The sequence below is a fragment of the Doryrhamphus excisus genome, linkage group LG4 (assembly GCF_037039965.1).
Source record: "Doryrhamphus excisus strain RoL-2023G ecotype Guam linkage group LG4, RoL_Dexc_Guam_v1.1, whole genome shotgun sequence".
NCBI classification, from domain to species: Eukaryota; Metazoa; Chordata; class Actinopteri; order Syngnathiformes; family Syngnathidae; genus Doryrhamphus; species Doryrhamphus excisus.
The window spans coordinates 2,416,350-2,436,686 of NC_136360.1; the positions used below are offsets into that span (position 1 = coordinate 2,416,350).

General features: G+C 41.1%; 1 protein-coding gene across 1 annotated transcript in view; it reads right to left on the bottom strand.

Annotated features, from left to right (window-relative positions):
- Nucleotides 1–111: 111 nt before the first annotated feature.
- The window catches only part of ror1 (receptor tyrosine kinase-like orphan receptor 1), a 139,346-nt gene continuing 119,120 nt past the window's right edge, over nucleotides 112–20,337 (bottom strand). Inside the window, exons 5-12 of the mRNA XM_058073556.2 lie at nucleotides 11,594–11,721; nucleotides 8,863–9,180; nucleotides 8,344–8,589; nucleotides 7,236–7,450; nucleotides 3,785–3,964; nucleotides 3,079–3,306; nucleotides 1,596–1,960; nucleotides 112–1,512 (exon numbers count right to left, since the gene is read on the bottom strand). Of these exons, the coding sequence (XP_057929539.2) occupies nucleotides 810–1,512; nucleotides 1,596–1,960; nucleotides 3,079–3,306; nucleotides 3,785–3,964; nucleotides 7,236–7,450; nucleotides 8,344–8,589; nucleotides 8,863–9,180; nucleotides 11,594–11,721 (2,383 nt within the window). The 3' untranslated portion in view covers nucleotides 112–809. The remainder of the gene's footprint in view (nucleotides 1,513–1,595; nucleotides 1,961–3,078; nucleotides 3,307–3,784; nucleotides 3,965–7,235; nucleotides 7,451–8,343; nucleotides 8,590–8,862; nucleotides 9,181–11,593; nucleotides 11,722–20,337) is intronic.

Genomic DNA, 20,337 nt, shown 5'->3' on the forward strand with positions numbered 1-20,337 from the left:
AGGTAATCAAAAATGCAAAAAAAAGTTGTGGAATATTTAAAATAAAAAATAGAAACAAAGCAGTGAAGAATACAAAAGCAATCCCTGCGTCTTTTGTCTGTAAAGGTTTGGTGAACGATGCAAACTTCAATCTTGCATGTACTATATGATGTCATTGTCATATCTTCCTCCTATTTGATTATCCCGGGACACAAACGGAGATAATACAGGATAGAATCCTTCTTACTTGTCATTGAAGATGCAGGGGGAAAAAAAAGCAACATTCAGTTGAAGAGATTTTGTGTGAAGTTTCACTCAGCGTTTAAACAAATACTGCTAGTGGTCTGGTTAATGCATAAAACTAAATGTCAAAGGTCATCTTTGGGGTCTGAAGACTGAAAAACCTGGAATTTCACCCTGTTAAAACCAAGCATGCTATTGGTTTTAGTTTTTTTGTTTGTGTCAGCGCACACTTCCAGTTATTGTTTACTAAGTTGAGGGTCGATAAATTGTGTTTTTACAAGGAAAGAACATTTTTTTTTTACTATTTTAAAACAAGGTAGTCTCTGTATAATAATTAAGTCCTTAAACACTGACTCCACCACTTACTGTACACTGGAACTTCTTTTTCACCATAATAAAATATAACTTTGCATTTCATTCACTCATTCATGTACTGTATTTACACAACGGTTAAAATAACAATGCAACATTTGAAAGGTTATGGTATTAAGTACACTTTGTCAGAGTCTTCACATGGGTCCCTGGATGAGATGCAAAATGTCTCCAATTGGTCCCAAATGGGGAGGAGTGATGCTCCCTTCTTTTATTTACAGGTCTGCAGTGATTACGGCGTCATTATACATCATTACGTCAGAATCAGGCGCAAGCAGCGCTGATGTTTGCGACGTGTGGTCCAGTTGTCCTGCCACCTTCTGGGACAGCTGTCCGTACACCTGAGGGACTCCGCCGTTCCCTGGCATGATGCAGTGGGACAACAGCGGTGTGTTTGCGTCGTGATTGGAGCCCGTAGTGGAGGGAACGCCACTGATGTGACCCGTGCTGGTGGAGCCGCTGGCGCTGCTTGGCGAGCGACTTTTAGGAGGCGGCATGTGATGCTGGATTACCCTGGTGGGTGGCGCCTGGGGAGGGAAGTGAGCAGGGAAAGCTGCGTAGCCCGGAGGAATCGGGTAGCCATTGACGGGAATAAAGCGCTGATGTGTTTGAGGCACCGCCATGGGCGCCCAGGCCGGAATGTGAGCCATCTGCGCCGGGGTGGTTAAAGCCTGGGCCGGGTAGAGATACCCTGCAGCGGCAGCGGTGGTGGCGTAGCGAGGGTTGCTCAGGTTGCTTACTGGGCTGGCACTCAGCGAAGTGGTCTGTGTGGTGGCGTTACCTCCGGCACCAGACGGCGTGCTGGAACTGGCGTGAGACGACAGCCCCTCCCAGGCTCGTAGGCGGCTGTGGATGTCCTTGAAGCGAGGCCTCCGTGCTGGGCCTTCCTGCCAGCACTCGGTCATCAAACCATAGAACCTACACAAAGTCAAAACATACATTATGAGGAAAATTAGAGTTTTGAAGCACGTGTCCAAAATAGATCATTTTTATGGGCATACCTTGGGGGACAGTCTTCAGGACAGGGCAATAGCTGCCTTTTTCTAACCATCTCCATCACTTCTTGGTTGGAGAAGCCGTAATAAGGCTGCAGACCGTAGCTGAAGATCTCCCACAGCACCACTCCAAACGACCAGATGTCGGAGTCTGTGGTAAACTTTCCGTAGGCGATGGCCTCGGGAGGCATCCAGCGAATCGGAAAAAGGGTTTTGGGCTGGATACAGTAGTAGTCTGACGAGTAGATCTCTCTGGAGAGGCCCAGGTCAGATACCTTGACGTGGAGCTGCTCGCCAACTAGAATGTTCCGTGCAGCGAGGTCCTTATGAATGTAGAAGTGACTGGCCAAGTACTCCATCCCAGCAGCCACCTGGGTTATATTAGTTTGAAAAAGAGATTTCAGGATGTGATTTTTATAGGACTTGACCACATTGCAATCTTCAAATAAAACCTGTGATATGCCAGAAGCCGAAGCGCCATTTATCATGTATATTTTTACGTGTGTATGATATATGATAATCCCGGTAAATACAGTGTAACACTTTATGCTTCATAAAGGGGCAGACATTTTACGGTCATTTTCCACAAACTTTCTGTGGAACATTTATTTGAAAGAAAAGGTTCCTAAATAATTTTTTTTTTTATCTTTCCAACCCAATTCATCGGTCCAGCTGAAATTCAGTTAATCAATCACTTTACTCATTCAACACCAAAGACATTCTGTATTCATACGTTTTTTAAAACCCAAACACTCGCTCCAAAAGATGTATTTACTGTATATATTTTACTGTATATGCATTTTTATGTTGTTGTGCGAGTGCACAATAAAAGAGGTAACTTTTCAAACAGTTTGAAGCCATAAAAATGGCCACAAGGTGGCAGAAGTGCATCTGATAGGAGCTTGCTTGTGTGAAAATTGTAAATAATTCATGGCGTTATATTTGTAAATAAATTCTTATTTTGATGAGTTGTTTATATTATGATGCAGTTTATGTTATTGAACTTCACAAAAGCAAAAAAAATGGAAGTTATGATTGAAAGTTATGCTTGAAATTTTTTGTTGGGAACTGATATTTTCCTGAAACTTAAGTATGTTCTACTGCTGGTTACTATAGATCGGGAAAAAGGTAGAAACAATTTTTTTTCTAATCTTTCTGTTGGTAGGTTCCATGGTTATATAGCCATAGAAAACAATATTATGCTTATTAGTGTGCCTTGAAAAATCAGTCATAATCAATAGCAATGGCCGGTACATGGACTCCATGCATTGTTACAAGGAGATCTGGGAGGAGAAGAGGAGAGGTTATCCTACCAGGCATTTTATTACTGTACTTTATACGCTCTTCATGTGTTTCCAGTGTGAGTGACTTAGGAGTTAAGTATAAATTACGACTTCCACTAAAATTCAACATGGCAGTCTAGCATGCTTATAACCCAAGGACCACCTGACCATCACTAGTTAACATCCCCAAAAAGCTCCATTCTTGCCTGGGTGGCCATATGCAGGAAGTCACCGTGATCCAGGCTGGATTTAACCGTTCCGTCCTCGTCACTGCTGCAGCCGACGTCAGAATGGGGCGAGCGCATGATGAGGAACTCGTGAAGGTCGCCTTGAGGAAGAAACTCAAAGAGCAAACAGACAGGCTGCTCCTGGGTCACCACGCCCAGCAGACACACCACATTGGCGTGTTGCAGCTCTGTTAGGACTGCGGCCTCCTGGATGAGGAAAACGAACAAATGAATTTCATGTGATTCATTTTGAGGTTCTGACACCTTTCAAGTAGACCAGATGTTTTTATTCTGGGTGGCAATAATTGACTCAGGTTGATCCTGAAGGCCTGATGATGGTCGCTGTTTATTTTTTAATCTATATTCAGTCACCCTTCTTGGTCACATCTGCTGTCATTTTTCCATATACACAGTCTCTCGCTGGACACCGCATTGACTGTACGTACATTCAGTGGAAATAAAACAGTACATGCTTCAGAGCTTGTGGGAAGACAGTGGAAGCTTTCCACTGGCAAAGTAACAGCTTGGGTAAATGCATCGTTGCGTTTTAGTGCCACATTTTTGAAATCCGCACAAATGTGGAAACTGTCACACGTGTCAGTGTCTAACTCTTTGGAAACAAGAGAGAAACGACTTAAAGGGATAGTTGGGATTTTTTGACATACACAAATGTCTGACAGTGTACCTGCTGGAAGTCACTCCACTGTTGGACACTGGAGATGTCCTTCAGGGTCTTGATGGCAACCAGCTGTGCTTGGTCCATGCCTGGTAGATACAGGTGTCCCTTATAGATCTTCCCCAATGTACACTCTCCAAGTTCCTCCATGAAACGCACCGCTGACAAGGGGAGCTCTTTGGCCTTACTCTGCAAAGAAAAAACAGATTATAAATTTTTTTTTAATCAGATTAATCACGGTTTTCAAATTAATTTATCATGATTAATCACCATTTGCAACTACTCTGAAATATGCCGATTTGTACTGTTAATTAGCTAACACTAGCAGAACATCACACTCTCAACATCACATGCTCATAATAGGCATGTTATTATGAGCAATGAAGGGTTGCGTTCAAAGACACCATGTAACTTAAGTTGAATTCACGTTCTGGGTGTATTTTCTGAGATTTGTCATCAAAGACTTAGACAGACTATCGTTCCACAAGGGAAATTGCTTGGTTACTGTAGCTCAGTCATAATGCAATGCAATATGAATAGGATATAATAAATAAAACACACAAAAATAAAAACAATATAAGAGATATAAAACATACAAATATATACGATAAACAATATTTGCATATTTTCAAATAATGTGTAGAATATGGTAAATACAAGTAAATATGAGTTATTGTAGAGCCGGATGTCGTAATGCAATGAAATATGAATAGGATATAATAAATAAAAGACACAAAAATAAAAACAATATAAGAGATATAAAACATACAAATATATACGATAAACAATATTTGCATATTTTCAAATAATGTGTAAAATATGGTAAAAACAAGTAAATATGAGTTATTGTAGAGCCGGATGTCGTGTGGAATGAATGAAGTCAAGTAGCGTTTACTGTGGGAACAGAACTGGAGGAGCCTGGAGAACTCTGGAGTTGCGGAATGAGCTCCACTTCGCCTCTATTGTCCTCCCGTCTTACGCTGTTCCAAACTCCTCCAACTAGGTGCAGATAACTAAATGCAGCAAATTGTACTTCTGCATTAAAATTTACAAAATGAGTGATAAGACTTATTGTTTTTCTTTGTACGTCTGTTTATTTAGACCACACACATATGCATAATAAAGGCGTTGTTGTGATGTTCGAAATGTGAATTGCACTACTGTTGATTGGGAGACATCATTTACCTGAAATGGTGATACTGGGAAAGCTTCAGTGGTAAACCCTTAACTTTATTTACAATGATATACAAATATAATTATATGTAGGTTATGCAAAAGAAAATAAAACTTTAATTGGTTGACAATTGCAGATAACCAACTCAAATAATATCGACTTTGGAATTGCATTGACAAACACTGGCTTGTATGCTCTGGGGGCGGGGGACCGGCAGTGTGTGTGTGTGTGTTGTTATGAGACACATGTTTTTAGTTACAAGTTGGTTTCACTCTTTTTTTTCCAGCACACCCAAAGCTTCAGATCCTCCTTACGCCACCGCATTTGTGTCTAAGTGTGTCTAAGTGTTTTGTCACAGGCGTTGACCCTTAATTGACCCTGCATGGAAGCCATCCATGCAGTCCTTTGGAGGAAAGAAGGGGTAAAACATACTTAGATGGCAATAATAAACATTCTATTGTTTGTATGTAACTACCCCATTAGATGTGTAATCCCTCATTAATTGCGGTTAATTTCGGACTGCAATAAGCGGCTTTCTACAATGTACGAGTCCTTATTAATGAATGGCACAGAAAAACAGTTTACAACCTTTTAAATACAGTTTATAGCATTTCTCGTCTATAAATCAACAAGCACGCCTATAGTCCAAAGAAGCCATTTAAGACTTGTGCTTGTGTGTGTTGCTATAAATATGCTCCCAAGGTGAGAGGACAGGAAGTGTAATCAGGGGTTCAGGGTTGAATTTTAGCTTGTTTTTTTTTAATTCATTCATTCATTCATTCATTTTCTACCGCTTATCCTCACAAAGGTCGTGGGGGTGCCGGAGCCTATCCCAGCTGTCTCAATTGTCTGCCGAGAGGCTGGGTACACCCTGGACTGGTCGCCAGCCAATCACAGGGCACATATAGACAAACAACCATTCACACTCACATTCATACCTATGGACAATTTGGAGTCGCCAATTAACCTAGCATGTTTTTGGAATGTGGGAGGAGAACATGCAAACTCCACAAAGAGATGCTGGAGGGTGGAATCAAACTTGGGTCTCCTAGTTGTGAGGCCTGTGCTCTAACCACTCGTAAGCCGTGCAGCCCTGCTTGTTATTGTTATGAGAGATTATTGTGCCTGTTGCGAGAAAATTCAAACTTGAATTGTTGTTTTGCTGTTTTCCTCACCGAACGTCACAGTAACATAGTGACCAGCGTAGAATACCACAGTGTCTTTGAATGCATCTTATGAATGCCTTGTATTTGTATTTTAGCTCATTTAGCCATTTTTATGCTTTTTTTTGCAAAAATACATAACATTTGCTTTAAAACCTACACATACTTTACTTTTTGTGACTAATGATACGCCGTATTCAACGATGGAACAGCATGATGTATTTATTAACATATTTTTGAAAAAAAAATTGACACCACAGCAAGGGATAACTAATGTGCAAATAATTAAAGATTTTTTTTTTGCGTCTGCGAGAACTGAAATTCCAACTTGAAAATCATGCCAAGTTGTCACAGTTAGAAGCTTCTTTTGATCCTTGAAAAGCTGACACAAGGTCATTTACACTCAGCAAGGAAGCCCGTAACCTTTGACCTGTCCCCCACTCATCACCAAAAAGTAAATACAATATATTAGTGACTTCTGACAATGTTCTATGGTTATCGTCACAGCCATTGATGGGCATGATGCGTTGAAAGATACATGCAGCCTTGGTAGAAAAAAACCGATCTTCATGCAAGCTCAGTGTCGGCTGCTGGAGCGGCAGCTTACTATGACATAAGGAGGAGTGTGGGAGCAACAAAAAAAGAGGTGCTGTCAAACATTCCACGACCTGCTGGGCTTTGATGAAAAAAGATATGAAGGTCTCCATGACATGCACACGAACACACGCAACCGCAGCAGTCAGCGGAGCTATTTGAATCAACACACACTTGGTGGTGCCGTGTTATGACTCGCTCTTGCAGTCTGGACTCATGACTTCAAAAGACAAACTCAGCATAAGACTTCATTTAGATTTCACCACAGGCTGGACCCAAATGGAGTGGAAGTGTATAGAATGCGCGTGTTCAGGTATGTGGTTAGTGGTTTTGGTGATAAAATAGCTCTATTAGCCACACTGCAACAGCAGTATCCAATGTTCTATAATAATAATGTTTTATTCAACTGATTGTGTTGTAGTATCATACTAACTAATTCTCTATAAAATGTATTTTTTGTTAATATTTTTAGGTGATTCATTGGATGTACATTATTTCTCATGGGAATTTGTTTTTTGTAGTGACGTACCTTTGGCTTGTATGGTGTCGTAAGCATGGACATCTCGACATTCTGTCCACGGACCGGTTTAGGCTGGCGAGGCGCAGCTGGCCTGGCGGACTTCTGGTTGTTGCGGCACACACAAATGAAGAAGAAAAGCAAAGCAATGGCCAATGGGATGGCCACACTGGGAACCAGAATGTATAAGATCTCCATGTTGCTGCCGCCAGACTTCTCCTTATGGTCTATGGGGAAGGATGGAGGAAGAGAGGAATCAGACCAGGATGATGCGCTGATTAAAATTGTTTATTAACCTCACACCTCACACACGGTGCAACAAAATTAACACACTTACGTACTCATTCATTCATTCATTTTCTACTGCTTTTGGTGCTGGAGCCTATCCCAGGCAGAGTACACCCTGGACTGGTCGCTAGCCAATCACAGGGCACATATAGACAAACAACCATTCACACTCACATTCATATCTATGGACAATTTGGAGTCGCCAATTAACCTAGCATGTTTTTTTTCGTGATGTGGGAGAAAACCCACACATGCACGGGCAGAACATGCAAACTCCACACAGAGTTGACCGAGGGTGGAATTGAACCCTGGTCTCCAAGCTGTGAGGTCCACACGCTAACCACTTTACCACCGTACAGCCCACTTACGAACTCATTCATTCATTCCTTTTCTACCGCTTTTTCCTCATGAGGGTCGCGGGGGTGCTGGAGCCTATCCCAGCTGTCTTCGGGCGAGAGGCGGAGTACACCCTGGACTGGTCGCCAGCCAATCACAGGGCACATATAGACAAACAACCATTCACACTCATACCTATGGACAATTTGGAGTCGCCAATTAACCTAGCAGAGAAAACACACGCATGCACGGGGAGATAGCTGAGGGTGGAATTGAACCCTGGTCTCCTAGCTGTGAGGTCTGACCACTAACCACTTACGTACCATAAAACATAAACAAATTTCTAACCCGCAAGGCATGCTGGGAAGCCCAATCATTGATGAACTCCTATGGGTTTATGTTAAGACTAAATTACGTGTGGCGAAAAGCTGAGCTCTACTGTATACGGAGTCTACATAAAACATTTGGAGTCATTTTAAACATAAACATCTCTCACCACAGATGGGTATGTCACAGAGCTCCATGCGCACCCCCTCATCCAGCGTGAAGCACCAGGGGGCTTCGTGTTTGTTCCCAGGGTTGCGGCAGTAAGAGTGTCCTCCGTTGAGCTCTGGGTAGCGGACAGCCAGGAAATTGTGACTGTGAGGATACTGGGAGTTCCATGGCTGACATTGACGGTTGGATTTGGTCACGCTGACAGTGCCGCGGTACTCTGATCCGCTGCTGTTGTAGCACTTGTGGTCTGATGGAGATCAAAGAATAAGACCATTAGCTTGATGCTAATTTACATAGTGATGGTCATTGGCAATTTCGAACATCGGCAAATATTAAATAGATAAGTCAAATGTGTAAGACGCTACTGAAAACAAGTCCGAGTTGCGACCCGCCAGTTGGGAATCATAGTCCTAAACCATATGGATAGTACATATTTTTTCCTTACAAATTTTGGGCAAACTATTATTACAATTATTGCTGTGGTTTTTATGATATTGTACAGGCAACAACTTTGTCTTACTTTTGTTAATCGGCTCCGCCATGGGTATTCCGATCCTCAGACAGTTGGCCGCCTCAGGACTGTCCGACGCTGCCAGATCGTCACAGTTCGGCAGTTTCAGCCTTTTCAGTATGATGGGGTTGGAGCGGGCGATGATGTACTCCGTCTTGCACAAGTCATTCTCCAGAATTTCACACTCATCCTTGCACAGGTCCCGAGGTTTGTCAGCCCCCGAGCTGCGGTCGCAGGTGGGGAAAGCGAAGTGGCAGAGTGACGGAATGGCGAACTGAGAGCAGCGATCTGACAAATGGTTGGATGTTCCGATCATGGTGAAGGCAGCTGGGGACCAAAGGAGGCAGAAGTTAAATGCAGAACATAATCTTTTGAAGGTTAGATAAGATAATTGTGAAGAACATTATCCTTTCCTATAGTCCACAACGTTATTTTTTCACAGACACGCTGAATTTAAGAATACACAAATACTCATACTGTTGATCTTCTGAGTGGTTGCATGCATGATGAATCAAAGAGGCCGACTTGACAATAAAAACCTGCAGTTTTAAAAGCGCGAGTGCATGATTCATTGTCACACTGTGCAGTTATTGCAAACACATGCTTCTTTGTGGTGGGGACTATCACCAAAGCACTTCTTTGAGGCGCGGGGGTGTAGAGGGCAGGCAATTAAAAGATGAATATGGAAAAAGTGGCTATTTTCCAAACCGCATGCCCAAGAGATATTTAAAAATTACTCAAGACCACTTGAATGCAAGGCTGCTAAATGTTTGACCATCTTAAAGCAACAATTGTCTAAATAACTAGTTTTGATTCCTTTTAAACATAAGCATCTTACGAGCCCGTACAGTATAATTTATATTAAATTTTGTATAAATATAATTCATTCATTCATTCATTTTCTACCGCTTTTTCCTCATGAGGGTCGCGGGGGTGCTGGAGCCTATCCCAGCTGTCTTCGGGCGAGAGGCGGGGTACACCCTGGACTGGTGGCCAGCCAATCACAGGGCACATATAGACAAACAACCATTCACACTCACATTCATACCTATGGACAATTTGGAGTCGCTAATTAACCTAGCATGTTTTTGGAATGTGGGAGGAAACCGGAGTACCCGGAGAAAACCCACGCATGCACGGGGAGAACATGCAAACTCCACACAGAGATGGCCGAGGGTGGAATTGAACCCTGGTCTCCTAGCTGTGAGGTCTGCGCGCTAACCACTCGACCGCCGTGCCGCCCTATATATATAATTAATAAAATAAATTAATCAATATAAATGAATATAAATTTAGTTAAAGGGGTTTAATATTGACATGGCACCCTAATCCTGATCGCTGACTGTGGAAAGTTTACACTGCACCTCAAACAAAGTGGATTCAGTGCCTTTGCTGTGTTCCTCCAGACTCCAGGACAGGGGTGGGCAAATATTTTGACCTTGACCGCGTTGAGTTAAAAAATTGTAATTGAAAATATATTTAACACACACACAATTTTATGCTTATAATTTTCCTTGAATTACTTTTATATTTATCTGTAAAAGTGTTATACTATCAGCTATATGTTCTCAGACCACATCAAACTATGTCATTTAATTTTACAGTTTTGTTGTTTTGTTGTTTTTTTGTTTTTTTACTAAATAAGACATCAACAAAACATCCGACTTGGAAGTCATGTTGCCAGTTTGTATGTTAAAAGTTGAAATACTAAGAAAGCAACCGGCGGGCCGGATTCAAACGCTTGGTGGGCCACATGTGGCCCCCGGGCCGTAGTTTTAGACCTTGATTTTCTAAGTGAGATGATGGTTTGGGGTGCCACATCATCTACCGATGTTGGTCCATTGTGTTTCCTGAGCCGTCTACCAGGAGGATTGAGAGCACTTCATGCTTTATAGAGATTCAGATGTCATTTTTCAACAGCACATGGCATCAGCAGACATTGCCAAACCTGCCAGTACCTGGTTTAAGGACCAGGGTATCCCAGAAAACTCAACCCCATGTATGGGGTGTTGAAGCCCACTACCATAACAACCTCTATACGACTCCATATTGTCGCAATAATTCAAGCAAAAAGGAGCCCCGACCGGTGCTGTGCATGTTCATACTTTCCAACATTTCTAAAATCTTTTTGTATTGGTCATGTATTGGTATTGTATTTGTATCCTTTTCTATTAGTCATAAGTAATATTCTAGTTTTCTGATACTGAATTTGGTATTTTCATTAGTAGATTGGGAAAAGACCTGAAACTGATATCAACCGATCGGTACCGATAATTATCTGACACCTCTAGTTATAAACAGCAAAAATAAAATAAATAAATATTTGAAATATATCAGTTTGTGTGAAATGAATGTATATACGTAACACAGAAATGTCACTTTTTGAATGAAATTATTTATTGACATAAATCTACTTTTTGGTCATATTAGATGACCAATAGTAGATTAGTAGAAGACCTGAAACTGATATCAAGCGATCGGTACCGATAATTATCTGACACCTCTAGTTATAAAGAGCAAAAATAAAAGAAATAAACATTTGAAATATATCAGTTTGTGTTAAATGAATATAATTTTTTGAATTAAATTAAAATAATAAATCTACTTTTTGGTCATATTCTAATTTATTGAGCATCGCCTGCAGAAATATACTGAAAATACAGAAGCACTTTCCAATCCTATTATTATGGTCTATATTGTACAATACAAAATAATTTCTATACATGTTCATGCCACTCACCTGTGATCTGCGTCTCGATCTCCCCCTGCATCTGCAACGAGTCGACAAAGATGCTGCGGTTACCGATGAAGCGGGCACAGGCGATGCCTCTGTAGGGCTGGCAGAACCCCTCCTCATCAAACTCCTCCCTATGACATACAAGACGACAAAAGAAGACATTATTTTAAATTTACTTTGTCATATTAATATTGTAATTGCACGGCGCATGAGTGGTTAGGGCTTCACAGCAAGGAGACCCGAGTTTGATTCCACCCTGGGACATTTCTGTGTGGAGTTTGCATGTTCTCTCCGGGTACTCCGGTTTCCTCCCACATTCCAAAAACATGCTAGGTTAATTGGCGACTCCAAATTGTCCATAGGTATGAATGTGAGTGTGAATGGTTGTTTGTCTATATGTGCCCTGTGATTGGTTGGCGACCAATCCAGGGTGTACCCCGCCTCCCGCCCGAAGACAGCTGGGATAGGCTCCAGCACCCCTGCGACCCTTGAAAGGAAAAAGCGGTAGAAAATGAATGAATGAACATTAATATTGTAATTGCACGGTGAACGAGTGGTTAGGGCCTCACAGCAAGGAGACCAGAGTTTGATTCCACCCTGGGACATTTCTGTGTGGAGTTTGCATGTTCTCTCCGGGTACTGCTTCCTCCCACATTCCAAAAACATGCTAGGTTAATTGCCGACTCCAAATTGTCCATAGGTATGAATGTGAGTGTGAATGGTTGTTTGTCTATATGTGCCCAGTGATTGGCTGGCCACCAGTCCAGGAGGAGACAAAGTGGTAGACAATGAATAAATGAATGAACATTAACATTGTAATTGCAATATATGCACTGAAGATGACTTCTGCAGCTGCTCGATCATATTATGTTACACAATTACCCCACTAGAGGTCCCTCTATGAATGAATATGACAACACTTCACACTCTACACTCAGCCAAAGTCAAATTTGTGTCCTATTGGAGGTCTGCAGTTTCAGTACAGTCAGATGGCCCAGCTCGAAGAGGGTGTAAAGTACATGAAGAATTTATGTTACAATTCCTGACATTATTCTTGTTTATGGCACAGACATGTCATCATGAGCCGTAATGTGAAACATATGCACAGAGGAGAGATGGGGGGGTGGGGGGTGGCGATGATGTTTTCACGACTATACAACTTTTACTCATTGCCACACACACTAAATAACTTTATTAGATTGTTTTTCCTTATTTTTTTTTTAGTTTTTACCTAAACAAGACCTACAAAACCAATACACTTTAACCTTCAAACCGCTTCAAACACACACACACACACACACACACACACACATGCTGAATGTTCTCTTGGTGTGAGATCACTGTCTCATGTGCTCTAAGTTGGGCCATATGGGACCTTAAGACCAGGCAATACCACAATATATGAGTAAAAGGCTTGATGAGGTTGTGTATGGTCTCAACACAGATACACACACACACACACACCTCAAAGAATTATATTGTTGCTATTGGCCGACGAAAACCCAACCTCATGGACCCGCACCTTTTTAAAGCTACTTCTGTATAATAAAACACTTGTGCAATAAATCTCCCTTCACAAAAATGTAAATGTTTAGTTCAGTTTTAAAACATCACATTCTGCAGACTTAACGATTACACGCGCAGTAAAAATAAACATTACAATTAATGACGGAGCTATTATACAGCATTAACGTAATCCAAGTGCTGCATACTATATACAAATATATATATAATGCCCCATACATTAATGCTTCTTTGTTATTTGGTGACATCTGCTGCCATTATAAGTCATGTCCTCATGTGCAAACGACACCAATTAGTACATAAATGGTAAAAAGCAGAGTCAAAAGCTTGAAAGATGCAATTGGGAACACACACACAAACACACACATATGCACGCACAGCACACCTAGGTTATGAGGGCATCATGGAGTGAGTAAGTGGTCATGAAGGTCCCCCCTCTCTCTCTGAGGAGTGTTAAGTGACTGCAGGGTCAAGGTCAGCTCTCTCCATGTGTTCCCCAGCTTAAACCAGAGCATCCATACAATTTGTCACATTACTTTAGTTCCATCAATAAAATAAGTCATTTCCCAGTAAATGTGGCTACATAAAAAAAGAGAGGTAATATTACAGTGCTACAAATTGCTACATCTTCAGATATTTTCCTTTGGCACCAGGTTTCTCAGCGTAGCATCACTGGCAGGCTCATTGGACTGGGAATCATGCAGAAAGAAAGCCAATGAGGGATGCATTGACCGAGTGTTACTGTTGAATTGGAAGATACAAAAAGCCACATAGTGTGTAGCATACTTAGTGAGGTGTGTCCAGGGAAGCCAGAAGGTTAGTTGGATTGTGCGTCATCGCAGATAGACAATCCATCTCACAACATATTTGCCTCACGTTGACACGCAAATGCATGTTTAAGACTGTAGCCAATACAAAGAGTCTCGAATGGAAAAAAAAAACATGTCCAAAATTTTAACCCTCTGTTCCTGTAATCCCAGTGGAATTTATCGTGGAATATATGAATATTTACAAATAAGTCATTTTACCTGAACAAAAAAAAATTTTTAAATAAATATCTTTAGTGGTCTATAACATTAGTGAAGCAACATTGTCTAGTTTGGAATCAAACTATGGAATGGATTGAGTAAGACCAATTCAAGAAACAATACAAGCAGTTGATGTTTGCTAAATACAAGGATGAAGAGTCTTGAACCAGTCATGATGTGCTATATATATCACTATATTGACACTTACTATGGTACACATTATGGCATTGGATGGTCATATCACATTGTACTTCCGTACGAGGTGCATTATTTAAAAAAAAAAAAAAAAAAAAAACTTAAATTGTATTATGGAAAGCAGGAAGTGAACAAATGTAACAGTTACTGATTGTAAAAGTACCAGATGGAGGGGTAGGATTTAATAAGCTTTGCTTCTTCCTACTCCTTTTGGACATGTGGAACTGTGAACTGATTATGGGATGCACTCAATTGTAATCTGATGCATGTTCAAATGAAATAAAACCATTACCATTACGTCAGTGTCAGGTAGAGCAACAGCCTAAACATGACCAGGAGAACAAGAGGCAACCTAGTACACAACAGCCACCAACCATGTTCGACTATAGAGCGATGATTGGCCACAATACTCACCACAAAAACTTAAAATCCAAAATTGTTCAACTGTTCAATTACATTTTTTTTTCCAACCTCATTATTTATTGAGGGAAGCCCTCTGTTAGCAGTCCTGTTTTTCTTGCAGCAGCGCTCTGACTCACATCCATATGGACACATTCACATACATTCACACCTGGGTGGCGCCAATGAAACTGCAGCCACAATGCTTGATTTATGAATTACGCCATGCAAGATGGCAACATGTTTTTTTTTCCCTCTGAATTTGTCAAACCGTACAAATAAACAAAATTAATTAGAAAACACACGACCGAAACGCTGCTTTGTTACAAACAAAACTGGATTGATGAGGGTTGAAAATAAACGGAATGCACAAATGTATTCATTCATTCATTCATTTTCTACCGCTTTTTCCTCACGAGGGTCGCGGGGGGTGCTGGAGCCTATCCCAGCTGTCTTCGGGTGAGAGGCGGGGTACACCCTGGACTGATCGCCAGCCAATCACAGGGCACATATAGACAAACAACCATTCACACTCACATTCATACCTATGGACAATTTGGAGTCGCCAATTAACCTAGCATGTTTTCGGAATGTGGGAGGAAACCGGAGTACCCGGAGAAAACCCACGCGTGCACGAGGAGAACATGCAAACTCCACACAGAGATGCCCGAGGGTGGAATTGAACCCTGGTCTCCTAGCTGTGAAGTCTGCGCACTAACCACTAGACGCTCAAATGTATTTAATAGTATCAAATATCTTAAAATGAAGAATACAAGTTGATAAATGTACACATCAAATGAAATTCATCCCTATTCAATTATATGAGTTACAACAAGGGTGTCCAAAGTGCGGCCCAGGGGCCAATGCCGGCCTGCAGGTTGTTTTTTATTGGCCCACGGGACATTGTAGAAAAAAAATGAAACCAAGAAACACAACAAATGGGACACACCGATGCCGACTAAAAATCCGGCAATTAAAACACATCCAAAACCCTCCACCAAGTTTTATTGGTTTCATATCCAAGCTATGGCCATGTAGTAACAGGCACATTTATGCTAACATGGAATACTTACAGTATTTTGACTTATTTTTGTCATTTTGAAGCACTACCGGAACTTTATTACTAATTTTGTACACTAACATTGTATTATAACATTATAGGTTTTAAGTTGCTGTGTGATGAGTTTAGTATTCTTTTTAAGATGGCACCATGAGTCAGAGTGATGACCAACTGTAATTTCCAGTGGGTTGAGTGCACTGATAGCTTGGTATTGGCTCCTGCCAAAGAAAGAGCTACCGTTTCCTCACTGACTCGCCAGCGACATAATATGTGAAATGATTAGTAGTAGTTCTGAAGTAAAGGAAATGTCACAAGATTTGTCATAAATTAGCCACACCGGTGTATAATCTGCACGGTTCAAAGTTAGTTTCAGTAAATGGAGCATTCTTGGCACTTTTTGGAGTTTTTTTTAGAAGGCGTTATAGACAATTACATGCATTCTTAGCTGCTGCATTTTAGCAGTTTTTATATCTTTAGAAAAAAAAACAAAGAGAAAGAAATGTGTTCATGTCTTGATGGGCAAAATAGCCCAAAAGTGCAATTTTCTTTTAACTATATATCACGTTTTTTCTCGCCTTTTTACAAAATAAAAAAAAGGATATGTTTTTGATTTTCAGTATGCGACCCTCAGGAAAAAAAAGTTTGGGCACCCCTGGGGTACAACATACAAAAAGGCACCTATTTTACTCTTCAATCAATAAATACAAAGGCTGTCAAATGATTAAAATTTTAATCAAATTAATCACAGTTTAAAGCAATTTCCGAGCATACATAAATGCAACAAATTGTATTCCACAGTAAGAGTTAATTTTTTGAGAGATAAGAATATATTGGGGTTGCATGGCGGATGAGTGGTTAGTGTGCAGACCTCACAGCTAGGAGACCCGAGTTCAATTCCACTCTCGGTCATCTCTGTGTGGAGTTTGCATGTTCTCCCCGTGCATGCGTGAGATTTCTCCGGGTTCTCCGGTTTCTTCCCACATTCCAAAAACATGCTAGGTTAATTGGCGACTCCAAATTGTCCATAGGTATGAATGTGAGTGTGAATGGTTGTTTGTCTATATGTGCCCTGTGATTGGCTGGCGATCAGTCCAGGGTGTAGCCCGCCTCTCGCCGGAAGACAGCTGGGATAGACTCCAGCACGCTTGTGACCCTTGTGAGGATAAGTGGTAGAAAATGAATGAATGAATGAATGATTTTAGTTAAATACAGATCATGTGGTTACGTCATACTTCAATCCACAGAAACTACGAGCCCTGAGGGCGTCATATTTTGACACAAGGGTCGGAATGATGGGCTTGAGTTGAGTTTTTGGGGTTAAGGGGACATGAAACTAAAAACTCTTTGTTGGGTGGTGGTGTTGGTGGGGGATTCAAGGCAGAGGAGACGAGGGGGCGGATCCCTGATGACATTTAAGATTTCAGGGTTTGGTTTCCAGGAGCTGCTGTGGGTGCAGATTGAAGAGGAGATGAGCTGCCAACAGCATGAGGTCACAGCTGTAACATCCTGATTTGAGGATGCCCCTCAGCGAGCTGCTGGTCTTCAAAGATGCACAGCGTAAAAGCTCATATATGACAAATACAGGAAGTGTGTTTTTGTTTTTCCTTAAATTTATTTCATGATTAGTGTGTGCTTGCAGTGCATCCTGGACCCTCTGTACCAGCCACGATTTCATAAATGCTGTAACTCCATTAGTCATAGCAGAAATTCAGAATACATATGTGGTTGCAGCGTGTAATGATCTTCCACTGACAGGCAGCCAAAATGGTCACCAGAGACTGAGGTTGACTGAGGTCTGTGGCTGCCAGTGGCCCGTGACCGCACTGGGAATGAACAGCGAGAGAGGGCAACTGAGGCACCGTGTTAAACACAATAGAGAAAGAAAAGGTCCTCGTGTTACTGCTGCTTACTGACTGCAATAAAAGAGGCTTCTGTCAGCGAAGGAGCAGGAGATTTAGAGTCCACTGGAAAACGCAGAAACCATGAGGGAAGAGAAGGGAAAGGAATGGCCAGTTCTTCAGCTATTTTGGAGACCAACGACGCTTCATATCAGGGGGTTGAATTGATCATGACAATCCATAAAATTTATCACTAATGTAGTCAGTCTAAATAGATCAGGGGTCTCAAACTCAATTTACTTGGGGGCCACTGGAGCTAGGGTCTGGGTGAGACTGGGCCGCATCAGGTTTTCCAAAAAAACAAACAAAAAAAAAATGCATTTATTTAAAACAGAAAAATGAATAAACTTTGCTTTGGTTCCGATTTTCTACAAGAAAAGCTCTGATAAAACATTCCACTGTTCTCAAATATCTTACTTTTTATTTTTCTACACAAAATAAGATGAAAAATAAATAAACAAATCAACAATAAAGAAAATCAATCAGTAATAAATAAATAAATGTAATAATAATAATAAAACCTTAAGAAACCACATATATATTTTTTTCAGATTAAAATGAACAAAGCATTATTAGAGCCCTGTAGACATGACAAAACACGACTATAGTCACATTTATACTCTTTTTATTTACAACATATTGCGCAAATGCAGGGTCTTGAGACACATGCTAACTCGCAAACTAGAGAGCTAGCGACCTAAACAGTAGCCTTCAAGTTATTTCCTTTAAACTTAAATAGCCAAAAACTTACCACTTCCACACGGATAGGGAGGATAACTACTAACAGTTATTTAACCTTTAACATGAACATTAATCAAACGTAATAATTTTTTCTGGGTACGTGATACCATACAGCATCCATATCAAACTTGCGCGGGCCGCACTAACATTAAACTTTCATATCAAACATGCGGTCCGCGGGCCAAATGTGGCCCGCAGGACACTAGTTTGAGACCCCTGCACTGGATTATGTTCAGTTCACATTTTTTTTGTATTTCCAAGCTGTCAGGAAAGTGACTGAAAAGCCAGAGTTTAAAGGATGGTTTGATTTTAGGATCCACTTACACTACACTCTGAATTGTCATGTGTGAGTGCAACCTGCACATCAAACCCTGGCAAGTATCAATGCGCCCAACCACATGGGTCTCCTCCAGCAGTCCTGTATCCGTTTGACAATCCAGGGCCACCATCGGTGTTACTCATATTCAGCAATACAGAAGTGAAAACATCCTGTCCTTTCACATTATGAAAATGTCAATCCGAGAAGGAAAGAAAAATACCACAGACTGGATCTTGGATACATCACAGTTGGATACTGCCATGACCAACAGGGATCCAGAAAAAACAGTAACGCAACAAGAACAATACAAAATATGGTGGATTATGACATAGAGAGGATTCAAAACCATTATCGTTGATGACTAACGTCAACAAGCAGCACTCAAGCTATTTACATACAGTAGCATCATTCAGCTTACATATGTATCATAGTAACACAAGCCAGATCAGGCCTCCCACCTGTACTGCGGCCAACCAAAGTAAACTGTACCGCTGGGTGCAAACATGTTGTTTAGTACACTGCAGGAAGCTGAGGCTAGTCTGTCAGGTTTATCACCGGGGGATGAAAAATCCTGCCACAAAGTATGACTGACATTCCAGTTCAGTTCCAGTAGCAAACATATTTTAGTTTGACATTGCTGCAGCATCCTGGCCTCACCATATAGCTGTGGTGACTATGTCTGCCTCAGTTAAATACCGTTTGCATACTCTTCCTGTTTGGGTTTCACGCAAGCCACAGCTTGTTTTGCCAAGAAAACATGCAAAATTTTAAAAACCCTCCATAGTATAGATGGATTTTAGAATGGGTATACCATTGGATGTGACTATTGGTTTGTCAATATGACAATGCCTTTTTTGTGAATATGCCCACACATATGGATGAAGCATTCCACTAATAACACATACATGTTGATTCAACATGCAAGGAAGGGCCTGACATCAGTCCCGTCAATCCTCACAACGCTCCACACTCGGTGACATCACTGCCTCCAGGAGGAGTGTATTGTATCAGAGGTCCCGGTGGGGGAAGCGGTGTGTCAATCACTCTGATAATTACCAACGTGAATGTGTGTGTGTGACTGTTTTAAGACACCGACACTAACAATAGGAGAAATAAATCCCAATTCACTAACATCAAGAACATCAAGAAACTTGGGGATAAGAATGAAGATATCAGACAATAACAGACATTTTTTTTTCCTGTATGATTTATGACAGTATTACTGCTCTCAACCTCAAAAGCAGAAACCATGTACAAAGACAGGAAAACACATGTTTTGGCTGACTGGTTACTGACAGTGCTGACAGAACAAGAACACACACGTCTGAACACAAGATTTACTACAGTACTTATGATAGAGATGGAAACTATTTTCACAAATTCAGTGGTACCTCCATTTTCATTATTAAATACTGAAATATTCATTCATTCATTCATTTTCTACTGCTTATCCTCACAAGGGTCGCGGTGGTCTGGAGCCTATCCCAGCTGTCTTCAGGCAAGAGGCGGGGTACACCCTGGACTGGTGGCCAGCCAATCACAGGGCACATATAGACAAACAACCATTCACACTCACATTCATA